Source organism: Macaca mulatta, chromosome 16, assembly GCF_049350105.2.
Source record: "Macaca mulatta isolate MMU2019108-1 chromosome 16, T2T-MMU8v2.0, whole genome shotgun sequence".
NCBI classification, from domain to species: Eukaryota; Metazoa; Chordata; class Mammalia; order Primates; family Cercopithecidae; genus Macaca; species Macaca mulatta.
The window spans coordinates 65,721,037-65,741,201 of record NC_133421.1 but is presented as its reverse complement, the minus strand read 5'-3'; the positions used below and the strand labels follow the sequence as shown (position 1 = coordinate 65,741,201).

The window sequence follows — 20,165 nt, the reverse complement described above, 5'->3', positions numbered from 1 at the left end:
GCAAGAAGCCCAAGTAAAGAATTTTATGGGACAAGGGACTCTTCTGAGGAAGGCAAATAACAGACTGAAGGAAAGGGCGTTTGAAAAGAAGTGAAGAAATAAAAAGAAAAAAGACATTACATACTGTGTCCACACCCTCTGCAGTGGGATATAAATGCTCCCTAGAGGAAGGAGACCCACAGCTCTGTGGCTTGGAGAATTTAGACTCTGTCTTCAGCCAGGCACTCACTCCCTCCCTCCCAGCACCATGCCCTACAACTTCTGCCTGCCCAGCCTGAGCTGCCGCACCAGCTGCTCCTCCCGGCCCTGCGTGCCCCCCAGCTGCCACGGCTGCACCCTACCCGGGGCCTGCAACATCCCTGCCAATGTGAGCAACTGCAACTGGTTCTGCGAGGGCTCCTTCAATGGCAGCGAGAAGGAGACCATGCAGTTCCTGAACGACCGTCTGGCCAGCTACCTGGAGAAGGTGCGTCAGCTGGAGCGGGACAACGCGGAGCTGGAGAGCCTCATCCGGGAGCGGTCCCAGCAGCAGGAGCCCTTGCTGTGCCCCAGCTACCAGTCCTACTTCAAGACCATCGAGGAGCTTCAGCAGAAGGTGAGGGGCATTGCTGTCATCTCCAAGCAAGAGAGTTTGCAGTGATTCTGTCTGTGATAGAGAAGTGTGTTTCTTGCTTCTGTGCTGTCATAATTCTTGCTTCCTCTTTTATTTCAAAATGTCTTTTTAAGTCATTTTTAAAAAGTTGATGATGTCATATTTATTTTCAGTCCTCACTAAGCCACCTCTCACTCCCCAGATCCTGTGTACCAAGTCCGAGAATGCCAGGCTTGTGGTGCAGATCGACAACGCCAAGCTAGCTGCGGATGATTTCAGAACCAAGTGAGTTGTTCGGAATTTGCACTAGTGTCCATTTCTTCTGTTTAATCTTTAGTTACAGAAAAGGGATTTCCATGGCTGTACTGAAAAACAGATCTACCCACTTGCTGTGAAGGATTCTGCAGAGGATTGGGGAGAACCAAGCAAAGAAATCACAAAAATAGATGAGGACTGACATCAATCTGTTTGTTTTGGGATGAATATTGGGTATTGATGGAGCCTCCAGAAACCTCTGTCTCCTGGGCCTATTCATTACAGAAAGTGGAAAGATAAGGCACATGAGGTTATCAAAAATCATTCCTGTGAGTGTTGAAGATCTACCAAGTAGTGCTCTGACCCGCTCCTTGTGCAGGTACCAGACTGAGCTGTCCCTGCGGCAGCTGGTGGAGTCGGACATCAACGGTCTGCGTAGGATCCTGGATGAGCTGACCCTGTGCAAGTCCGACCTGGAGGCCCAGGTGGAGTCCCTGAAGGAGGAGCTGCTGTGCCTCAAGAGCAATCACGAGCAGGTGAGACTAGAAATGAGAAATGCACAAACCTGTCTCAGCCTCTGACTCAGGGTAGCTTTAGTGATTAGGGGCAGCAGAATGCAGAGTATGAGTACAAGGCTGAGGGTTTCCTTTAAAAACATCACGGCAAGAGAAAAATTGGAGAGAGATAAGACCTGTTCATGTTCCCAGACAGGAAACATCTTTCACTTTAAACTAGCACATTCTTTGAGTTGCCCAGAGCAGCTCCATGTGCTTGAAATTGGTCAATAGTTATAGAATGAGTCCTAGCATTGCAGTGTTACTGCTTTGCAAAGTCTTTTTTTTTTGCCAAAGACCAAGAAAAAAAATCAAACCTTATAAATGTGAGTCTCTACTCTTTCAAAGTATTGGCGAATAGTGTTTGTGAGCTTCTTCCTCTCTCTCCTGGGAGGGGCCATGATATGCTCTTATCTCTTACTTGACAACAAGAGTTTTTTGATATACGGTCTGAAATTGCACAGCCAATTTTATTTTTTTTTTGTATGCTGAGGTCCTCACAGCCAGTTGTAAACTGGGAAAGTTGAACCTCAATTAGTCCATCCTTCAGTGGCATCCAAGCAAACTTTTGGGATTTTTTTCTGAAGCCAAGTGCCATGGCACAGCAGATGGTGGGGAGGGGGCTATGCCACATGGAGTGCCTTGAGCTGTCACAGACTGCTCCACTCAAAGTTTCTGTTCTGAGAGAACAGACCAACAGGGCTTCAACAAGCAATGCCATTCCTTAGAGTCCATTCTTTGCTGAGCATAGTAACTCTTGTATTTTCTGCATCCATAGGAGGTCAACACCCTGCGCTGCCAGCTTGGAGACCGTCTCAACGTGGAGGTAGATGCTGCCCCCACTGTGGACCTGAACCGGGTGCTAAATGAGACCAGGAGTCAGTATGAGGCCCTGGTGGAAACCAACCGCAGGGAAGTGGAGCAATGGTTCACCACGCAGGTGGGCATCTAAGCACGTGGCCACTCAGGACCCAAGGCCCACCCTATGGCCCCAGAGGCAGGGTCTGATCCTTTCTCCCCTTGGGTGTTTCAGACCGAGGAGCTGAACAAGCAGGTGGTATCCAGCTCGGAGCAGCTGCAGTCCTACCAGGCAGAGATCATCGAGCTGAGACGAACGGTCAATGCCCTGGAGATTGAGCTGCAGGCCCAGCATAACCTGGTGTGTATTGTTCTGACCTGCTGGTGAGCAATGGGAAATTGGGAGGCAGAGTCCTGGGGATGCCCTTGGGGCCACACACTCTCCTTAGCTCTTGGAGCTTGTGACTTCCTTGGAATCCTATGAAGAAACCCTTTGAAGGAGCAGCTCTCTGACATTCTGGATCTTCCCCACCACAGCGAGACTCTCTTGAAAACACACTGACGGAGAGCGAGGCCCGCTACAGCTCCCAGCTGTCCCAGGTGCAGAGCCTGATCACCAATGTGGAGTCGCAGCTGGCGGAGATCCGCTGTGACCTGGAGCGGCAGAACCAGGAGTACCAGGTGCTGCTGGATGTGCGTGCCCGGCTAGAGTGTGAGATCAACACGTACCGGAGCCTCCTGGAGAGCGAGGACTGCAAGTGAGTACATGGGCAGATGTATTTGATGAAGCGGTGCACGTGTGAGTGTAATACTCAGACACAATGCAAAGATTGCATACCTTGGAAAGGAAATTATGCCTTCACACTAGACATGCTCAAACAGAACTCAGACAATATAATATGGCCATCATTTAAAACATAAATGGTTTGGTAGCAAGAGTTGTTTGATGTACAAACTGAAATTGCACTGCCAAGTCTTTGCATTCTACTGTGATAATATGCATGACTGCATGATATGTGATCAATGCCTTACTTTTTACAATACCGTATTGTCTAGTGGGTACATTTCCATAGACTACCTGATTTGATCTTATAATTACCACCAGGTGGGCTGGATCAGTATTTCCTCCAATCTATAGGAAAGTAAACTGGGGCTTGGAGAAGGTAAATGACTCAACCCCATGTCATCAGTTTGGCATGAACGGATTTGAGAGTAGACATCAGAGTTTCAGAGTTTCTGTCTACCTTGGTGCTCTATGGCAGGGAGACCATGAACAATGTGAGCTATCTTTGTAGCAGGGGAGCCTGTGCCTTCTCTGTTCTAGGCTAGGCCAAGTCCTGACAGGCATTCTTACCCTTGGGGATATCTCTGGCATATGATTTTAAAATTTTCCTTAACTCACCTTTCCACATCATTCTTTTGTCTCCAGTCTGCCCAGCAATCCCTGTGCCACGACCAACGCGTGCAGCAAGTCCATCGGACCCTGTGTCTCCAATCCCTGCACACCTTGCGTTCCTCCTGCCCCCTGCACACCCTGTGCCCCACGCCCCCGCTGTGGGCCCTGCAATTCCTTCGTGCGCTAGAACCTAGGAAATGCCGGAGGAGCAAGGATGCAGGGCCCAGGACTGCAGAGCTGTGACCTGGCTCTGGTTTAACAAAAGGGGCCTGAAAACATCATTTGCATGGCTGGAGTGGCCCCCGTAAGGCAGCCAAGAAACTTACCCAAAGCCTGCAGCCTCCCCAACTACTCTAGACTGTCCTGCTCACCCTTTCCTTCCTGGGGGTCTGTTCCTTCCTATGCTCACCCAGAGAACTCTCTGATGTCCCCGTGGCCCTCCCTTTTAACCTCCTAATAAATATCATTTCCTTGGCAAAGCAGATGCCTTTTTCATTTGTATTCATTTGTTTCAACGTGCTCATCACCTGAGTAAGCTGTAAAAAGCCACTTGAAAGACAGGCCATATAATGGCCTGACTCTTGGATCCCAGAGCAGTTTCATGCCTCGGGGGCAGATGGCGAATCTGGTGCCCTGGACCCAGGAGCGAGGCAGGCAGGCCTGTGGGAAGGAGGGTGGAGGGGCTGAGTGCTGCAGTCCCTATCTCCCCCTGGTCGTTCTTGGATTTTTCCTTCTGACTTGGACATCTCCCAGAGCTGCTTGTATCCAAATCTGAATGGAGGAGGCATGAGCTGTGGGCTGGAAAGAAGCTCTGGAAAACTCATCTTCTTCCAGTGGGAGTTTCGGGTTCAGTGCTGTATTATTCTGGGTTATTGGTGGTCCAGGAATTTCCCAGTGAAGAGACCCTCTGACCTGCCCTCCTGTGCCCAAGAATTCCTCCTTTCCCTTGTGTGGGTCAATCATTATCAGCCTGGGCTTCCAGCTCCTCTCTTCCCTCCTCGACTCCAGGTCTTAGAGACCCCATCAACTCTTTATTTGATCCTTTGGCCTTTCTCAATTCAATCCAACCAGTATCTGTTGAATAGCTACTCTGTGCAGACGCTGGGTGGTGGATTGGGGAGAGACACATGAAGAAAGACGCAGTTCCTGACCGCAACTTATTTATAATTTTTTAAAAGGGATAAAACTAGTCCCCGAGTGGTGCTATTGTAAGGCCCAGTTCCCTGGCACTGTGAACAGCTGGTGGGTGCTACAAGGAACTCTGAGTACTGAAAGGGACAATGCTGGCGCCCGATGGCATCAGTGTATATCAAGAAAGGGCATCTTTCTTTGACTCTCATGAAGACCCATGAAAGTGCTTAACTATAGACTTCCTGAAACCTCAGAGGGCCATTATGATCTGAAGGGATCAGAGGTCTCTGACTTTTCCCAGCACACCAGGCTTTCCTAGCAGGAATCAGACTCCACTTGGGTGAAACATAGTCCTGTGTCCTAAAATGATCAAGTGAATTGAAATTGTATATATATTTGATAAAGCAATGATTCTCTCCACCATAATTTCTCCCTTGATTCTTCTTTTTAAAACTCAAGTTCCAGGATGGATTTGGATTCGTGCTTTGCTGCGTGGCTTGTGAGAAGCCTCTGACCTGGAATTCTGTCTCTACTATGATTCACCCAGTGTCTGTGATTTCCTCCAAACCCAAGGTCAAGCTCAGTCCAGACGGTCTCTCTCATGTTGCTTGTTTCCTTTTTCCACATCCTGCTTAAGTATATTATTTTACAATAATACAAAAGTACTGCTAATAGCTCCTGTGGTAGACAGAATAATTGTCCCCTCCATCTCTCACCAAAATGTTCATGTTCTAATTCCTGAAACCTGGGAATATGTTAGATTACCTATAAAAGGAAATCGAAGTTGCAGAGGGAATTAAAAGTTGCTAATCAACTGACTTTATGATAGGGAGATTATCTCGGATTATCAGGTGGACTCAGGGCTCTTAAAAGTGGAAGAGGGAGGCAGAAGAGAGTGAGAGGGAGAGGAAACTATGGACATAGGTCAGAGTGACGCGATGTGAGAAGAACTTGCCTTGTCCTTGCGATTTGAAGATGGAGGAAGTGCGTCATGAGCCAAAGAATGTAGGTCGTCTCTAGACCCTGGAAAGAGCAAGGATTCTCCTCGGGATCCTTTAGAGAGGAACACAACCCTGCCAGCCCTCTGATTTTTTCTTATTATGGTAAAATATGCACAACATAAAATTTACCATTTTAGCAATTTTTAAGGTACAATTCAGGGGCATTAAGTACATCCACATTGTTGTACCCTATGCACAGATTCCCACTAATTTTTGGCAAGTCTCTTCAGGAACTGCCTTTAGATTCAATTATGTGTCACAATCCTATGAAGGTGGTTTTAAAAATGATCCAACTTGATTGTCTACATCACTCACAAGGTTTCTCTTTGGACAGCTTTAAAAAAGTCAAACCTATCCTCAAAGACCAAAGGTTTGCTATCAGCAAACTGGATATTAAAAGGATACGGACATTAACAAAACAGAAATTTCTAAACATGCTTTGACTAGAGACGGCATCCTGGAATAAAGGAAAATTCTGGCCGGAGGCAACATTTATAGGATCTGTAAATTCTGCCATGTTTTTTAAACCATAAAAATCTCAATTGTTGTAGCTATACCTCCCCTTAAACATTTCCAGGTGGCTTTCAAATTATTTCCAGGTGCTCTGTCATCATCATCAGACACATGGCAGGACGGTGGTTCTCAGCCTTGGCTGTGTTTGAAGTCACCCAGGGAACTTAAAAAATTGTTGAGGCTTGAATCTGCCCTCAGGGAGTCTGATTTAATTGGTCTGGGATTCAACCCTGCCACTGGGAGTTTTAGAAGCTCTACAGGTGATGAGCCTCCAAAAGCCAGGTTGAGACTCACTTACCAAAACCTGGATTCTAGTTCTGACATTGACACCCTTAATAGCTCTGTGTCTTCGGATAAGACATGTGGCTTCTCCTAGCTGTAGTTTCCCCAAAGGCAAAGTGGAGGTAACCATGTCTTCTCTACTTACTTTATAAACTTGCCAAAGGAAGCATGGAAAACTGTCTATGGAAACACTTTGTAGACCACATATTTTTATTAGGATTATTGACAATTTTTATTATTGCTGGTATAGCTAAACTTCTTAAGAGTAAAAAAAGTATCATCGTTTTCTTTTTCTTTTTGGCTTTAGGTTCAACAGCAGGATTTGCTTATTGTCCTATTGTCTTTCACACCATAAATTCTTTCTTCTTTAAACCCAGCTCTGCACCAGGAGTGTATGGTCAGCTCAGCATTATTTGATTCCTTTTGGCCCTAGGCCCTTCTTGTGATGGGTGGGAGGGCAGCTCCTTTTTCAGTTGTCTGGGCTATTTGGCATGTCTGATGCTCTTTGGTGACCTGTTTTATTGCCTCCTGAACTATCTTGGTCTAAACTCTTAGCTGGCAGGATATACCACTCTCCGACCTTTGACTTTTCCCTATGCTTATCGCCTGGATATTTTTGCTGTTTCTTTTCCTTTCTGTTTCCCTGCAAATTTTATGTTTACTTTGGGATAGAGCTAAGGCACTTTTTTTTTTTTTCATCCTTACATCTGGAGTTAAAGCCATCATATGAGTTTTTTGAGGCCTAAGGCTGCTGTTAGCATCTGCAGGCAGAACAGCAGGCTATCCAGGAGTGCTCAGCATTTTCCTCTATGCAAGCACATCCCATTACTTCCAGGAGCCAAGCCATGCCATGATAAGTTTGTGGGATTTATTACTCTTTTTTTTTTTTTTTTTTTTTTGAGATGGAGTCTCACTCTGTCATCAGGTTGGAGTGCAATGGTGCAATCTCGGCTCACTACAACCTCTGCCTCCCAGGTTCAAGCAATTCTCTTGCTTCAGCCTCCCGAATAGCTGGGACTACAGGCGCCTGCCGCTACACCCAGCTAATTTTTGTATTTTAGTAGAGACGGGGTTTCACCATGTTGGCCAGGATGATCTCCATCTCTTGACCTCGTGATCTGCCTGCCTCGACCTCCCAAAGTGATGGGATTACAGGCGTGAGCCACTGTGTCCAGATGGGATTTGTTACTTTTTAAACTCCCAGTTTGCTGAGGAGTAAAGCGATGAGTAGGAAGCCTAGGTGTGTCTTGTCTGTGTGCTCATAGCTGGTATTGGAATCTATGATCTCTCTTCTGCATTTTCTCCCAGCTGTTATGTTTTGTCACAGCCTGGCCTAGGTCAGTGTCTCGTGTCTGTAACTCACAATAAATGTGACGGGTCAGGCCGACTGGAGCCTGCTTACTTGTGTCATTTTGAATGAGTTAAATTTCCTCCCAACATTTCAGATTCTTCATCTCTGCTACATGGTGACAAAAATGGAATCTGAACACTCAGGTTCTGGGGTGAGGATGAAATACTATATGCAAAGGTACCTAGTAGACTATCTGACTAGAAAGTGATAGATTGATATTCATTTCCTTACTACCTTATTGTCTGGGCACTAGTTTTCTCCTCCATAAATTCAGGTCCTTCTAGCTTTAGAATTATTTGATTCTAGGAAACTGAATTTACTTCTGAGATGAACTTTTACAGGGTTAAAAGCTCATGGTTAGAAGGGTAGTCTTTCTTCCAAGTTCTAAATCACTTAGGTCATGTGATTGTGCATTTTCATTTGCTTAGATGTTCAGAAAAGACAATCTAGTTTCCAGATTGGATCAATTATGCAAAAGGATGATTATTTCCCTGTGGAGAAAAGTAAATGAGTAAGACTTGGCCTTAGTTCAGGGAAGTACCATAGAGATTAGCTGGGTGTCCAAAGGCTTGGGCAGAGAAGCCTTTGGAGGAATGATGGAGTATGAAGGAGTGGGGAACAGGGCCCTAGAGGGGACCAGAAAGAAAAACTACAAAGTAAGGGGTGATGGGAAGCAATGAATATTTCCCTCACAAATCAGAGAAACCTCTGTGCCAAATATAAAGGTTTTGTATTATGTTTAGGTGTTCATGATCAGGAGTCATAGACCTGAATTGTTCAAATCTCTGCTCCACCATTTATTGCCTGTATCTAGGGCAAATTTGGAGCCTTTCCCCATTTGTTTCTTTATCTGTAACAATGGGAATAATAGGCCAACCTTATACAGTTGTTGGGAGAATCAAATGAGACATGTGCCAAAGTGCTTAGTGCCTTGTTTGGCATCTAATAAGCCTTGATGAAATGGCAGAATCATCATCAACAACAACACTGCCATTATTATCCTTATTACAAATGCTTGCACAGAGCTATAAGGCTGGAAGATTCCAAGAGGATAACTAGAGCCCATTTCAATTCCAGTACCAGAAGAGAGGCTTCGGTGGTATTACAGTTTCATGTGGAGAACTTATCCGCCTCAAGAACTACCCCAAATAAGATAACCAAACCCACAAGATCAGGAACCTAGTAGAGAAGATAGAGGTAATGGTTATCTGCCAAATTCCTATTTCAGCCACTAAGTTAAGGTTAACATTTGCATTTTGATGGTTAATTTATGAATAGAGTTCTGTGCCCCTAGTACTTACAAGGTAAGTGGGTGAAGTTTGAGCACCACCGGGTTGTGATGGGCAATGGGCAATTTGTCTGTTTAACAAAGTAGAATTTTCACAAAATTCTTCATCTGAGCCACTTAGGTCAACAATAGGAACAATAAAGTTTATGGAAATAAACATCATCACTCCCTCCCCCAAACATATTCACACACAATACCTTACCTTTTGAAAAACAAAACAAAACAATAACTATGAGGTAGGCAGCATTATTATTATTTCAATTCAAGAGATGAGATAAACAAGACTCAAAAAAGGGAACGAACTTTTCTGAGCTCATATCATATGTAAGGATGTAAATCCCGGTCATTTAATTTCAAATTTGTGTTTTTTGGAGAGTGACATCAGCAAGATGAGGGAATAAGCAGCCCTGGACCCTCCTCACCATCATGGACACACTGATTCAACAATAATACTCAGATAAATTTTATCTGTGAGAATTTTTTTTTTTTTTTTTGAGACGGAGTCTCGCTCTGTCACCCAGGCTGGAGTGCAGTGGCCGGATCTCAGCTCACTGCAAGCTCCACCTCCCAGGTTTACACCATTCTCCTGCCTCAGCCTCCCGAGTAGCTGGGACTACAGGCGCCCGCCACGTCGCCCGGCTAGTTTTTTGTATTTTTTTTAGTAGAGACGGGGTTTCACCGTGTTAGCCAGGATGGTCTCGATCTCCTGACCTCGTGATCCACCCGTCTCGGCCTCCCAAAGTGCTGGGATTACAGGCTTGAGCCACCGCGCCCGGCCATCTGTGAGAAATTTAGTAAGAATTTGAGAGGCTTTTGCATCCTGGATGAATGTAAAACCAGTCAAATCAAAGTTGGTAGAAAGATGTTAAGATACTCTATCACAAGAATCCCTGTTTTCTCAGCATAGTGTCATATGGTTAGGAAGAAAGCCTCAGCTCCCAACTTCTTTGCAGGGAGAGAAGGAAATAACTGGACCATACATCGAGCATTCAGATTTTTCTGAGGGCTGCCAATGCACTAGCTTCTGTCTTGACTGTCTTAGAATGCAGATGGAATCCAGCATACTCCAGACATCTAGGAGCCATCGAGAACAAAGAGGGCAATTTGAACTAGCACATGAATATTCACCACAGCCCTCTCCCTTGGCCAAGTTCAGAGCGAGTCAGTGAAAAACCCTGGGTCCCAGGCTCTCCCTGGAGAGAGAAAGAGTTAGACCTTGTGTCCAATATTCTGACTTTTCTGTGGACAATATCAGGGTTGGGCTTCTGTCTCACCTGTGCTAGAGTGCTGATGGAAACTAGCCATACTCAACATACCTGGAGGCTGCAAAGATGGTGGTTTGGACTAGCACAAAAATTTGAGAGGTCCCCAGAATCTCTGGCTGGGCTGATTGGTGAAGGTCTTCTCCATACAAGACCAGTCCATGAAGATTGGGAGCAGTGGCTGTTTTATCTAATGAACAGACACCAGCACAAAGATCCAAGGATAATGAAGAAACAGGGACACATGTCCTAAACAAAGGTACAAGATAGACCTCCTGAAGTTGACCCCAATGAAAGAGATACACAATTCACCTGAAAGAGAATTTGAAATAAACATATATTCAAAATAGAGAATTCAAAATAACCATATAATCATAGGCTGGGCATAGTGGCTCAAGCTTGTAATGCCAGCACTTTGGGAGGCCAAGGTGGGTAGATCACTTGAGGTCAGGAGTTTAAGACCAGCCTGGCCAACATGGCAAAACCCCATCTCTTCTAAAAATACAAAAGTTAGCTGGGTGCAGTGGTGCGCAACTGTAATCCCGGCTTCTCAGGAGGCTGAGGCATGATAAATGCTTGAACCCAGGAGGTGGAGGTTGCAGTGAGCCAAAATCATGCCACTGCACTCCAGCCTGGGAAACGCAGCGAGACTCTGTCTCAACAAAACAAAACAAAACAAAAACAAAATAACCATAATAAAGATGCTCTGCAAGGCCAGGAGAACAATACACAAAGTGGGAATTTTCAACAAAAAGGCAGAAAATACAAAAAGTACCAAACAGAAATCATGCTGCTGAAAAATACAATAACTGAATTGAAAAATTCAATAGAGGAATTCAATAACACATTAAATCAAGCAGGAGATAGGAGCAGTGAACTCAAAGACAGGCCATTGGAAATTATCCAGAGGAGCAAAAAGAAAAAAGAATAAAAAAGAGTGAAGATGAGATGTATGGGACATCATCAAGCAGACCAACATTCACATTAGGAAGATCCAGAAGGAGAAGAGAGAGAGAAAGTTTAGAAAACTTATTAAAAGAAATCATGGCTCAAAACTCCTGAAACCAGAGAAAGAACATTGTCAGCCAAATCCAGGAAGCCCAGGGTATCCCAAATAAGATGCCCAAAGAAATCAAAGTGATACACATTATAACTGAATTGTCAGAAGTCAAAGACAAAGAGGGAATTTTGAAAGCAGCAAGAGAAAAGTGACATCATGTACAAGGGAACCTCCATAAGGCAATTGTAAATTTCTTAGCAGAAACTTTGCAGGCCAGAAGGACATGGGATAATATATTTAAAATGCTGAAAACCAACCAACCAACCAACCAACCAACCAACCAACCAACTGCCAACCAAGAATATCATTCCCAGCGCAATTATCCTTCAAAACTGAAGGAGAGATAAAGACTTTTATAGATAAACAAAAGCTGAGGTCGTTCATCATCACTGAACCTGCCTTACAAAAAATGTTAAAGGAAGTTGTTTAATTTTTACACAAAAGGATGTTAAACAGTAATATAAATGCATGTGAAAGTATAAAACTTGCTGGTAAACGTAAATATATTGATAAATATAGAATACTATAATACTATAATGGTGGTAGGTAAATCACTCTTTTAATTCTACTATAAAATTTATTTATTTATTTATTTATTTATTTATTTATTTATTTATTGAGACAGAGTTTCACTCTTGTTACCCAGGCTGGTATGCAGTGGTGTGATCTCGGCTCACTGCAACCTCTGCCTCCCAGGTTCAAGCCATTCCCCTGTCTCAGCCTCCTGAGTAGCTGGGATTATAGGCACCTGCCACCACGCCCAGCTAATATTTGTATTTTTAGTACAGACGGGGTTTCTCCATGTTGGCCAGGCTGGTCTCAAACTCCTGATCTCAGGTGATCTGCCCTCCTTGGCCTTCCAAAGTGCTGGGATTACAGGCATGAGCCACCACACTTGGCCCTCTACTATAAAATTTAGAAGATAAAAGTATTAAAAATAACTATAACTATAAAAATAGGTTAATGGATACACAATATAACAAGATGTAAATCATGACACCAATACATAAAATATGTGTGTGGGAGAAGCAAAAGAGTAGTTTTTGTATGCAGTGAAAGTTATCAGCTAAAAATAGACAGTTATAACTATAAGTTGTTTCATATAAGCCCTATGATGACCACAAAAAAAAAACCTACAGTAGATACACAAAAGAAAAAAAAAAGAATAAAAACATAGAATACAAGAATCCATGAAACACAAAGGAAGTCAGCAAGAGAGGAAAAGGAGACAAAAGAACTCTGAGAAAGACAAAAGAATTAACAAAATGGCAATGTTAGGTCTTTCCCTATCAATACTTTATTGAAATGTAATGAATAAAGCTCTCCAATCCAAAGACATGGAGTAGCTGAATGGATTTTCAAAAAACCGACAAGCTCTATCTACATGCTATCTAGAAGAGACTGACTTTAGATTTAAAGACAATGTATAGGCAGAAAAGTGAAGGAATGGGGAAAAAAATATTCCATACAAATGGTGACCAAAAGACAGCAGGATGGCTGTACCTCTATATTAGACAAAATAGTCCTTAAGGCAAAAACTGTCACAAAAGGCAAAGAAGAACATTACATAATAATGAAAAAATTCACCAGGAAGACATAACAATATATGAACCCAACATCAGAGCACCTAACATATATAAAGCAAACACTGACAGAACCAAAGGGAGAAATAGACAATGCAATAATAGAAGAATTTAGTAACTCACTTTTGATAATGAATGGAACATTCAGATAGAAAATCAACAAGGAAACAACAGACTTGAACAATACTATAGAACAAATGGACCTAACAAACAAAATGTTCTATCCAGTGGTAGCAGAATACATAATCTCCAGTGCACACAGAACATTCTCCAGGATAGAGAATGTTCTCACATGTTGGGTCACAAAACAAATCTTAACGAATTTAAGAGGATTGAAATCATACTAAGTGTCTTTTCCTACAACAATGGAATGAAACTAGAAAACTAGAATGGAAATAAGAAAAAACTGAAAAATACACAAATATGTAGAAATTAAAAAACACATTTAAATAATCAATGAGTCAAAGAAAAAATCAAAAAAGAAATTAGAAAATATCTTGAGACAATTGAAAATGAGAACACAGCACATCAAAATTTATGGGATGCAGCAAAAGCAGTACTAAGAGGAAAGTTTTTATATAATATATATGTATATAAACTTATATGTAAACATACACACACGCCTACTATGTACCTACAAAACTTAAAATTTAAAAAATTAAAAAAGATAAAGAACAAACTAAGCTCAAAGTTAGCAGCAAGAAGGATATAATAACACTTTTTGCTCTAAGTGTTATTATGATACTTATGATAAAACTTAGAGCATAAATAAATAAAAATAGAGACTAGAAAAACAATAGCAAAAAATCAATGAAACTAAGAGATTTTTTGAAAGATAAAGAAAATTTACAAACCTCTAGATAGACTAAAAGAGGAAACAAATACATAAAATCAAAGATGTACTTTTCTGCTCCTCTCATGCTGCCTTTGAAATTCAGATGCATTCTTCTTTAAATGATTTGTATTGTGTTCCACAAATAATCTTTTGGGACTTCTTTCTGAAACATGACTTTGTTTCCATGCAGAACAAAGGAAAGGTAGAGTGACAGGGAAAAGAAGTGAGGTAGGGAAGGCTATTCTGTTAAGAGTGATTACTGGGCAATAGAGAGGCTCCCTACGTTATGGAAGAGTCAAAGGGTAACTGGATCCCAGAGGTGATAGAGAGAAGCACACTTATCAGAGACAGTGTCTACTTGTAGGGACAACAGAGTAAAGCTGCATTCTCATGGGCACTGTGGTTTGTCCTGGAAGCATCTTAGGCTGGCAGAGTCATACCTCTAGGAGAGTTAATACTCTAGAAAGAGGAGCAAGTCTAGAAATAAGATGATAGAAATTTCCAGAGAACTTGAGAAAAAGCCACTATGGATACAAAGATATCTCTGAGCACCTTGTTCCAATTTTCATTTCCTGGTGAGTCTGCGGTATTATGCTTCCTATTCATGCTTCAGTGCTGCCATCTGAACTCTCACTGTTCCAGACTGTTTCCAGCATATTTTTTCTTCTAGATATTTCTACTCTTGCTCATCTTTAGAGAGGCTGTTGCTTCAGTACAAGTTGGCAAACTTTTTAATTTTAGGGCTTTGTGGACCCTATAGTCTGTCACAACTACACAACTCTGCCACTGTAGCACAAAAGCAGCCCACATACAATAGCTAAACAAATGGGCATGGCTGTGTTCCATTAAAACTGTATTTACTGCTGAGCGGGGTGGCTCACGCCTGTAATCCCAGCACTTTAGGAGGCCGAGGTGGGTGGATCATGAAGTCAGGAGTTCAAGACCAGCCTGGCCAACATGGTGAAATCCCGTTTCTACTAATTCAAAAATTAGCCAGGCGTGGTGGTGGGCGCCTGTAATCCCAGCTACTCAGGGAGCTGAGGCAGATAATTGCTTGAACCCGGGAGGTGGAGGTTGCAGTGAGCTGAGATTGTGCCACTGCACTCTAGCCTGGGCAACAGAGTGAGACTCTGTCTCAAAAAAACAGAAAACAAACAAAAACTTTATTTACAAAAATGCAGCAGGGTAAACTTGACCTGTGGGCTGCCGTTTGCAGATGCCCCCTTTTAGGTATATTTCCATCCATTCAGTTGGTTTCCATTTTACTTTCTCATTTCTCAACCATGAACATGCCGTTGTTTTCAGTCTCTCCATGTGCTGGCAAGTTCCCTAAACCCCAACCAATAGTAAGGCTCAGGATCCTTTCAGCGAACACAGGTTGAGTTTCTGCTATAAAAACAAATTGAATGCTGAAACATGATGAATGTGGGAGGAAAGAGTTACCTGGAAGAGTAACTCTCAAAGCTCTCTCTCAGAGCTCTCTCTCTGGGGAGAAAGAACAGTGGCGGAACCTCCTGGGTGAGGAATCCCTGATTCCCAAACAACTCCACCCCATGTCCCTGGATGTCCTCCCCTCTGAGTAATGCGGACAGCCTTTTGGGGCTGTGATGATTCTATCTCCTATGAAGCCATCTGATGAAACTCTGATTTCACCAACCACTAGCACCCAGGAAGAGCCTGGTGTGACATAAGCTGAATGGAATAATTTTATGGGTTGAGGGGGGACTCTTTAGAAGCATCTAACTAGCATATTTTGGAGAAAAATTAACTGAAGCATTAGGAAAGGAAACTATGCCGTATGCCAAGCCCCCACCCACCGTTAATAGTATAAAAGGACCGCAGAGGAAGGAGAGACTCAAACCTGCCCACATCCACCTCCAGCAGCTTACCTGCTTTTCCATTACCTGTCCCAGCACCATGTCTTACAGTTGTTGCCTGCCCAGCCTGGGCTGCCGCACCAGCTGCTCCTCCCGGCCCTGTGTGCCCCCCAGCTGCCACAGCCACACGCTGCCTGGGGCCTGCAACATCCCTGCCAATGTGGGCAACTGCAACTGGTTCTGCGAGGGCTCCTTCAATGGCAGTGAGAAGGAGACCATGCAGTTCCTGAACGACCGCCTGGCCAGCTACCTGGAGAAGGTGCGTCAGCTGGAGCGGGACAACGCGGAGCTGGAGAACCTCATCCGGGAGCGGTCCCAGCAGCAGGAGCCCTTGCTGTGCCCCAGCTACCAGTCCTACTTCACGATCATCGAGGAGCTCCAGCAGAAGGTGAGGGGGTTGGCCACGTGGGGGGCCAGCAGCAGCTGGCTCTCTTTGAACAGTAAGACATTCTCAAGTTCAAGTGTACCTCATGAGATAAATTTCTTTTCAGATTCTGTGTGCCAAGGCTGAGAATGCCAGGCTGGTGGTGAACATTGACAATGCCAAGCTGGCCTCTGATGACTTCAGAAGCAAGTATGTTGAACTTCAAGGTCCCTATGGTTCTTTCATGGCCCTAGGGACCTACTATTGCCTGGAAGAGAGGAGAAAGCCATTTCTCCTCCTAGGGCTGGTTATGTAAAATCAGTTTCAAACAGAGACCTAGACTCATGAGCTGCCTGCTCTTTGGTCTATACTGGTCTTTTTGGAAGTGTTTCTTAAACCACAAAATTCAGAGATTGAAATGAATTGTTCTTTGGGAATTGATTTGATGGTATATTAGCTAACAAAACTGAGAGCACAGTGAGACACTTCATCTCATGCGTGCCTGTGGGCTCCTCGTGGTGTTAGGGTGAGTCAGGGAACCTCTCCAGCCTCTCCATGGACAGCTTGACTGAAACATATGGAAGAGAAGAGGCAGAAAGCTGTGTAAGTTCAAGAAGATTCAGGCCAATTCTACCCAAACAACACATGAGAGGGGAAGGTGGTTTTCTTTTCTGACTTATCCTCCCACTCTGATGCATGCAGGTACCAGACAGAGCAGTCCCTGAGGCGGCTGGTGGAGTCGGACATCAATAGCATACGCAGGATCCTGGATGAGCTGACCCTCTGCAAGTCCGACCTGGAGTCCCAGGTGGAGTCCCTGAGGGAGGAGCTGATCTGCCTGAAGAAGAACCATGAGGAGGTATGAAACAAATTCACAAAAGCAGGCCTCAGAGCTAAGCTACTAGCACTGGGAATCAGGAGATGATTACTGTCTGGATCCCTGTTCTGGGACCCTTCTCTGAGGAACTCAAGGTATTCTCAGAGAGTGATGGTGCTACATCCATATCAAGGAGTGGAGTGAGCTGCTCATTCTCCAGTGGCTGGGTGAGGGTTAGGCAGGTGTTGGAATTACTGAGGGGGGGCATCATTCATTGAGCCCTGCTCTCTGCTCATCACTTCTAGGTCCTGAATTTGGTGGTGGAGATGGAGGGACAAAAAAGAAATAAGACATGGCCCTTTTCTTCAAAGAGCTCACAGTCTAGTATAGAAAGACAGTCATATAAACACAGTGATGTAAACAAGACAGAGTGAAACAAGTACCATTTGAGATGTACAAGCAGTATCCTCTAGAAATAATCCAGGCTGCCCAAGAGGAGATAGGGAACTCTTCTCAGATGCAAAGAGGAGGATTTCAGTACTTGGGTGTTTCAGTCTGAGGGAAGAGGTTGAACAAAGACACAGAAGTGGCAGGGCAGGGTGTATCTGGGTATGGCTGGGCATGCAGTACCTCCAAGGGTGTGGTGAAAGTGAAGACGTGACGGGAAGCGAGGAAGGACTTGCATATGCCAAGGAGTTTAGACTTAGTCTTGTAGAAGGTGTAAGGTTTCAGTTTCTATGGGACAACAATTGATGTGATCCCTGTTGGTGTTTATTGCTATAAAATGTGTGTGTCACTCTTTGGAAATGATCAGAATATTCCTTTCAGTGCTTTTTGGGCAGTATTGTGCTCAGTTTCCTGGAGCAGGAAAATGGCAGATCCATTGCCGTAGGTTCATTGTTTCCCTTTTCTCTATCAGGAGGTCAACACCCTGCGCTCCCAGCTTGGAGACCGCCTCAACGTGGAGGTGGACGCTGCCCCTGCTGTGGACCTGAACCAGGTCCTGAATGAGACCAGGAGTCAGTATGAGGCCCTGGTGGAAACCAACCGCAGGGAAGTGGAGCAATGGTTCGCCACGCAGGTGGGCATCTAAGCACATGGCCACTCAGGACCCGAGGTGCCCCAAGGCCCCGGAGGCAGGGTCTGATCCTTTCCCCACTTGGGTGTTTCAGACCGAGGAGCTGAACAAGCAGGTGGTATCCAGCGCAGAGCAGCTGCAGTCCTACCAGGCAGAGATCATCGAGCTGAGACGCACGGTCAACGCCCTGGAGATTGAGCTGCAGGCCCAGCACAACCTGGTGTGTATTGTTCAGCCCTGCTGGTGAGCGATGAGAAGTTGGGAGACAGAGTCCCAGGGATGTGTTTGGGGCCACACACTTTCCTTAGCTCTTGGAGCTTGTGACTTCCTTGGAATCCTATGAAGAAACCCTTTGAAGGAGCAGCTCTCTGACATTCCTGATCTTCCCCACCACAGCGAGACTCTCTTGAAAACACACTGACGGAGAGCGAGGCCCGCTACAGCTCCCAGCTGTCCCAGGTGCAGAGCCTGATCACCAACGTGGAGTCGCAGCTGGCGGAGATCCGCTGTGACCTGGAGCGGCAGAACCAGGAGTACCAGGTGCTGCTGGACGTGCGTGCCCGGCTAGAGTGTGAGATCAACACGTACCGGAGCCTCCTGGAGAGCGAGGACTGCAAGTGAGTATGGGGCAAAGAATGTCTGGGAAGAATGTGTACAGTGGGATATGGTAGGCACACAAATGGTGGCCATATTTTCAACTAGTCAGACAACACACATTAACTGTGTAGTGTGTGTCCAGTGATCTGTGATAGCTAAGCAAAGGGAGGCCAAAGGGAAGAGAAGAGCCCCTGCCTCAGGGGGCTAACAATGGAGGAGTGGTGGTAGGAGCTGGCCAGTCTTAGGAATAACATTTGTGGAAGGCACATTAAGTTCCAGGAGACCTCAAGTGTATGAGATAATATATTTGAAAAGGACAGTTTTTCCACCTCTGCACATGGCATTCTGGGAGAGAGAGAAGCATTTGGTAGTAATCAGAACTTGATTCTGGCCGGGTGCAATGGCTCATGCCTATAATCCCATCACTTTGGGAGGTTGAGGCGGGTGGATCGCTTGAGGTCAGGAGTTCAAGACCATCCTGGCCAACATGGTGAAACCCCATCTCTATCAAAAATACAAAACATTAGCTAGGCATGGTGACGCATGCCTGTGATCCTAACTGCTTGGGAGGCTGAGGCAAGAGAATCACTTGACACTGGGAGGTGAAGTGAGCCTTGGCTCCCACTTGCAGTGAGCCAAGATTGCGCCACTGCACTCCAGCTGTCTCAGAGCAAGACCCTGTCTCAAAAACAAAACAAAACAAAACAAAAAGAACTTGATTCCAACTAACTCCAACCACTGAGAATTCATACGTTGTGTCATTAAGCCCAAGGTAGTATGTACATTAAAACTTCCTCCTAAAGCCATTCTAAACCTCCTTGTCCTTCTAGGCTCCCCTGCAACCCATGCGCCACCACCAATGCTAGTGGCAACTCCTGTGGACCCTGTGGCACCTCTCAAAAGTGTTGCTGTAATTGAAAAGCTTGTATCCTCTTTGAAGGCATCTACAGAGCCATTTAGATCAACCACAGGAAAGATCTTCAAGTCCTGACTTTTCTGGAGCTCAGCTGACATCAAGAAACCTCATCTTGCCTACTATGTTATTTCTAGAATGCTGAAAAGCTTTCCCCACCCAAGCAAAGACACACATCATCAACTTCCAATGTCTGGACAACTCCTTCCTGTTGAGGGTCGAGCCTCTTTGTTTCTAAAGACGTTCAACTCCCTGTAATCTGAGCTCCAGTTACTACTTTAGGGTGTTTCCTGAACGTACTGCATTTCCTGTTTTCCTTTCTTCTTTGGCATTCTCTGGAATGCAAGGAGAAGACTTCATTTACTTCCCAATAAACTTCATTTCTGTGGCATAGTAAATGTTTCTCATTCATATTCATGCATTGTAAATTACTCATCATGGCTGTTTCATAAAAATACCCCTTCATTAGGAGAATAGAATGAATTAGATGACTGAGCCAAGCCTTTATGCTTCACCAGAAACACTGATGTAGACAGGGAAGGACATTCTTTTGGGAGACTCCCACCCAGGGTAGGCCATGCAGGAAACCTGGCCTTCAATACCCATGCTTGCCTTGCC

At 44.6% G+C, this 20,165-nt stretch overlaps 2 protein-coding genes across 3 annotated transcripts; both read left to right on the top strand.

The window, feature by feature from the left end:
• The first annotated feature begins 244 nt into the window (after window positions 1-244).
• On the top strand, window positions 245-4,074 carry LOC706173 (keratin, type I cuticular Ha1). 2 transcript variants are annotated; one of them, XM_001105558.4, is made up of 7 exons: window positions 245-595; window positions 795-877; window positions 1,227-1,383; window positions 2,180-2,341; window positions 2,435-2,560; window positions 2,737-2,957; window positions 3,629-4,074. In XM_001105558.4, the coding sequence occupies exons 1-7, from the start codon at window positions 248-250 to the stop codon at window positions 3,780-3,782; spliced, it is 1,251 nt and encodes a 416-aa protein (XP_001105558.3). In that variant the 5' UTR covers window positions 245-247; the 3' UTR covers window positions 3,783-4,074. The 2 variants fall into 2 exon arrangements, with proteins under 2 accessions (XP_001105558.3, XP_014975131.3); XM_015119645.3 differs by having other exon boundaries at window positions 248-595; window positions 2,435-2,564; window positions 2,741-2,957.
• An 11,683-nt stretch (window positions 4,075-15,757) lies between these two features.
• Window positions 15,758-19,940, top strand: LOC706063 (keratin, type I cuticular Ha4). Its single transcript, XM_001105340.5, has 7 exons — window positions 15,758-16,166; window positions 16,270-16,352; window positions 16,845-17,001; window positions 17,879-18,040; window positions 18,132-18,257; window positions 18,434-18,654; window positions 19,465-19,940. Exons 1-7 carry the CDS (start codon window positions 15,819-15,821, stop codon window positions 19,550-19,552), a joined length of 1,185 nt encoding a protein of 394 aa, XP_001105340.4. The 5' UTR covers window positions 15,758-15,818; the 3' UTR covers window positions 19,553-19,940.
• The last annotated feature ends 225 nt before the right edge of the window (window positions 19,941-20,165 follow it).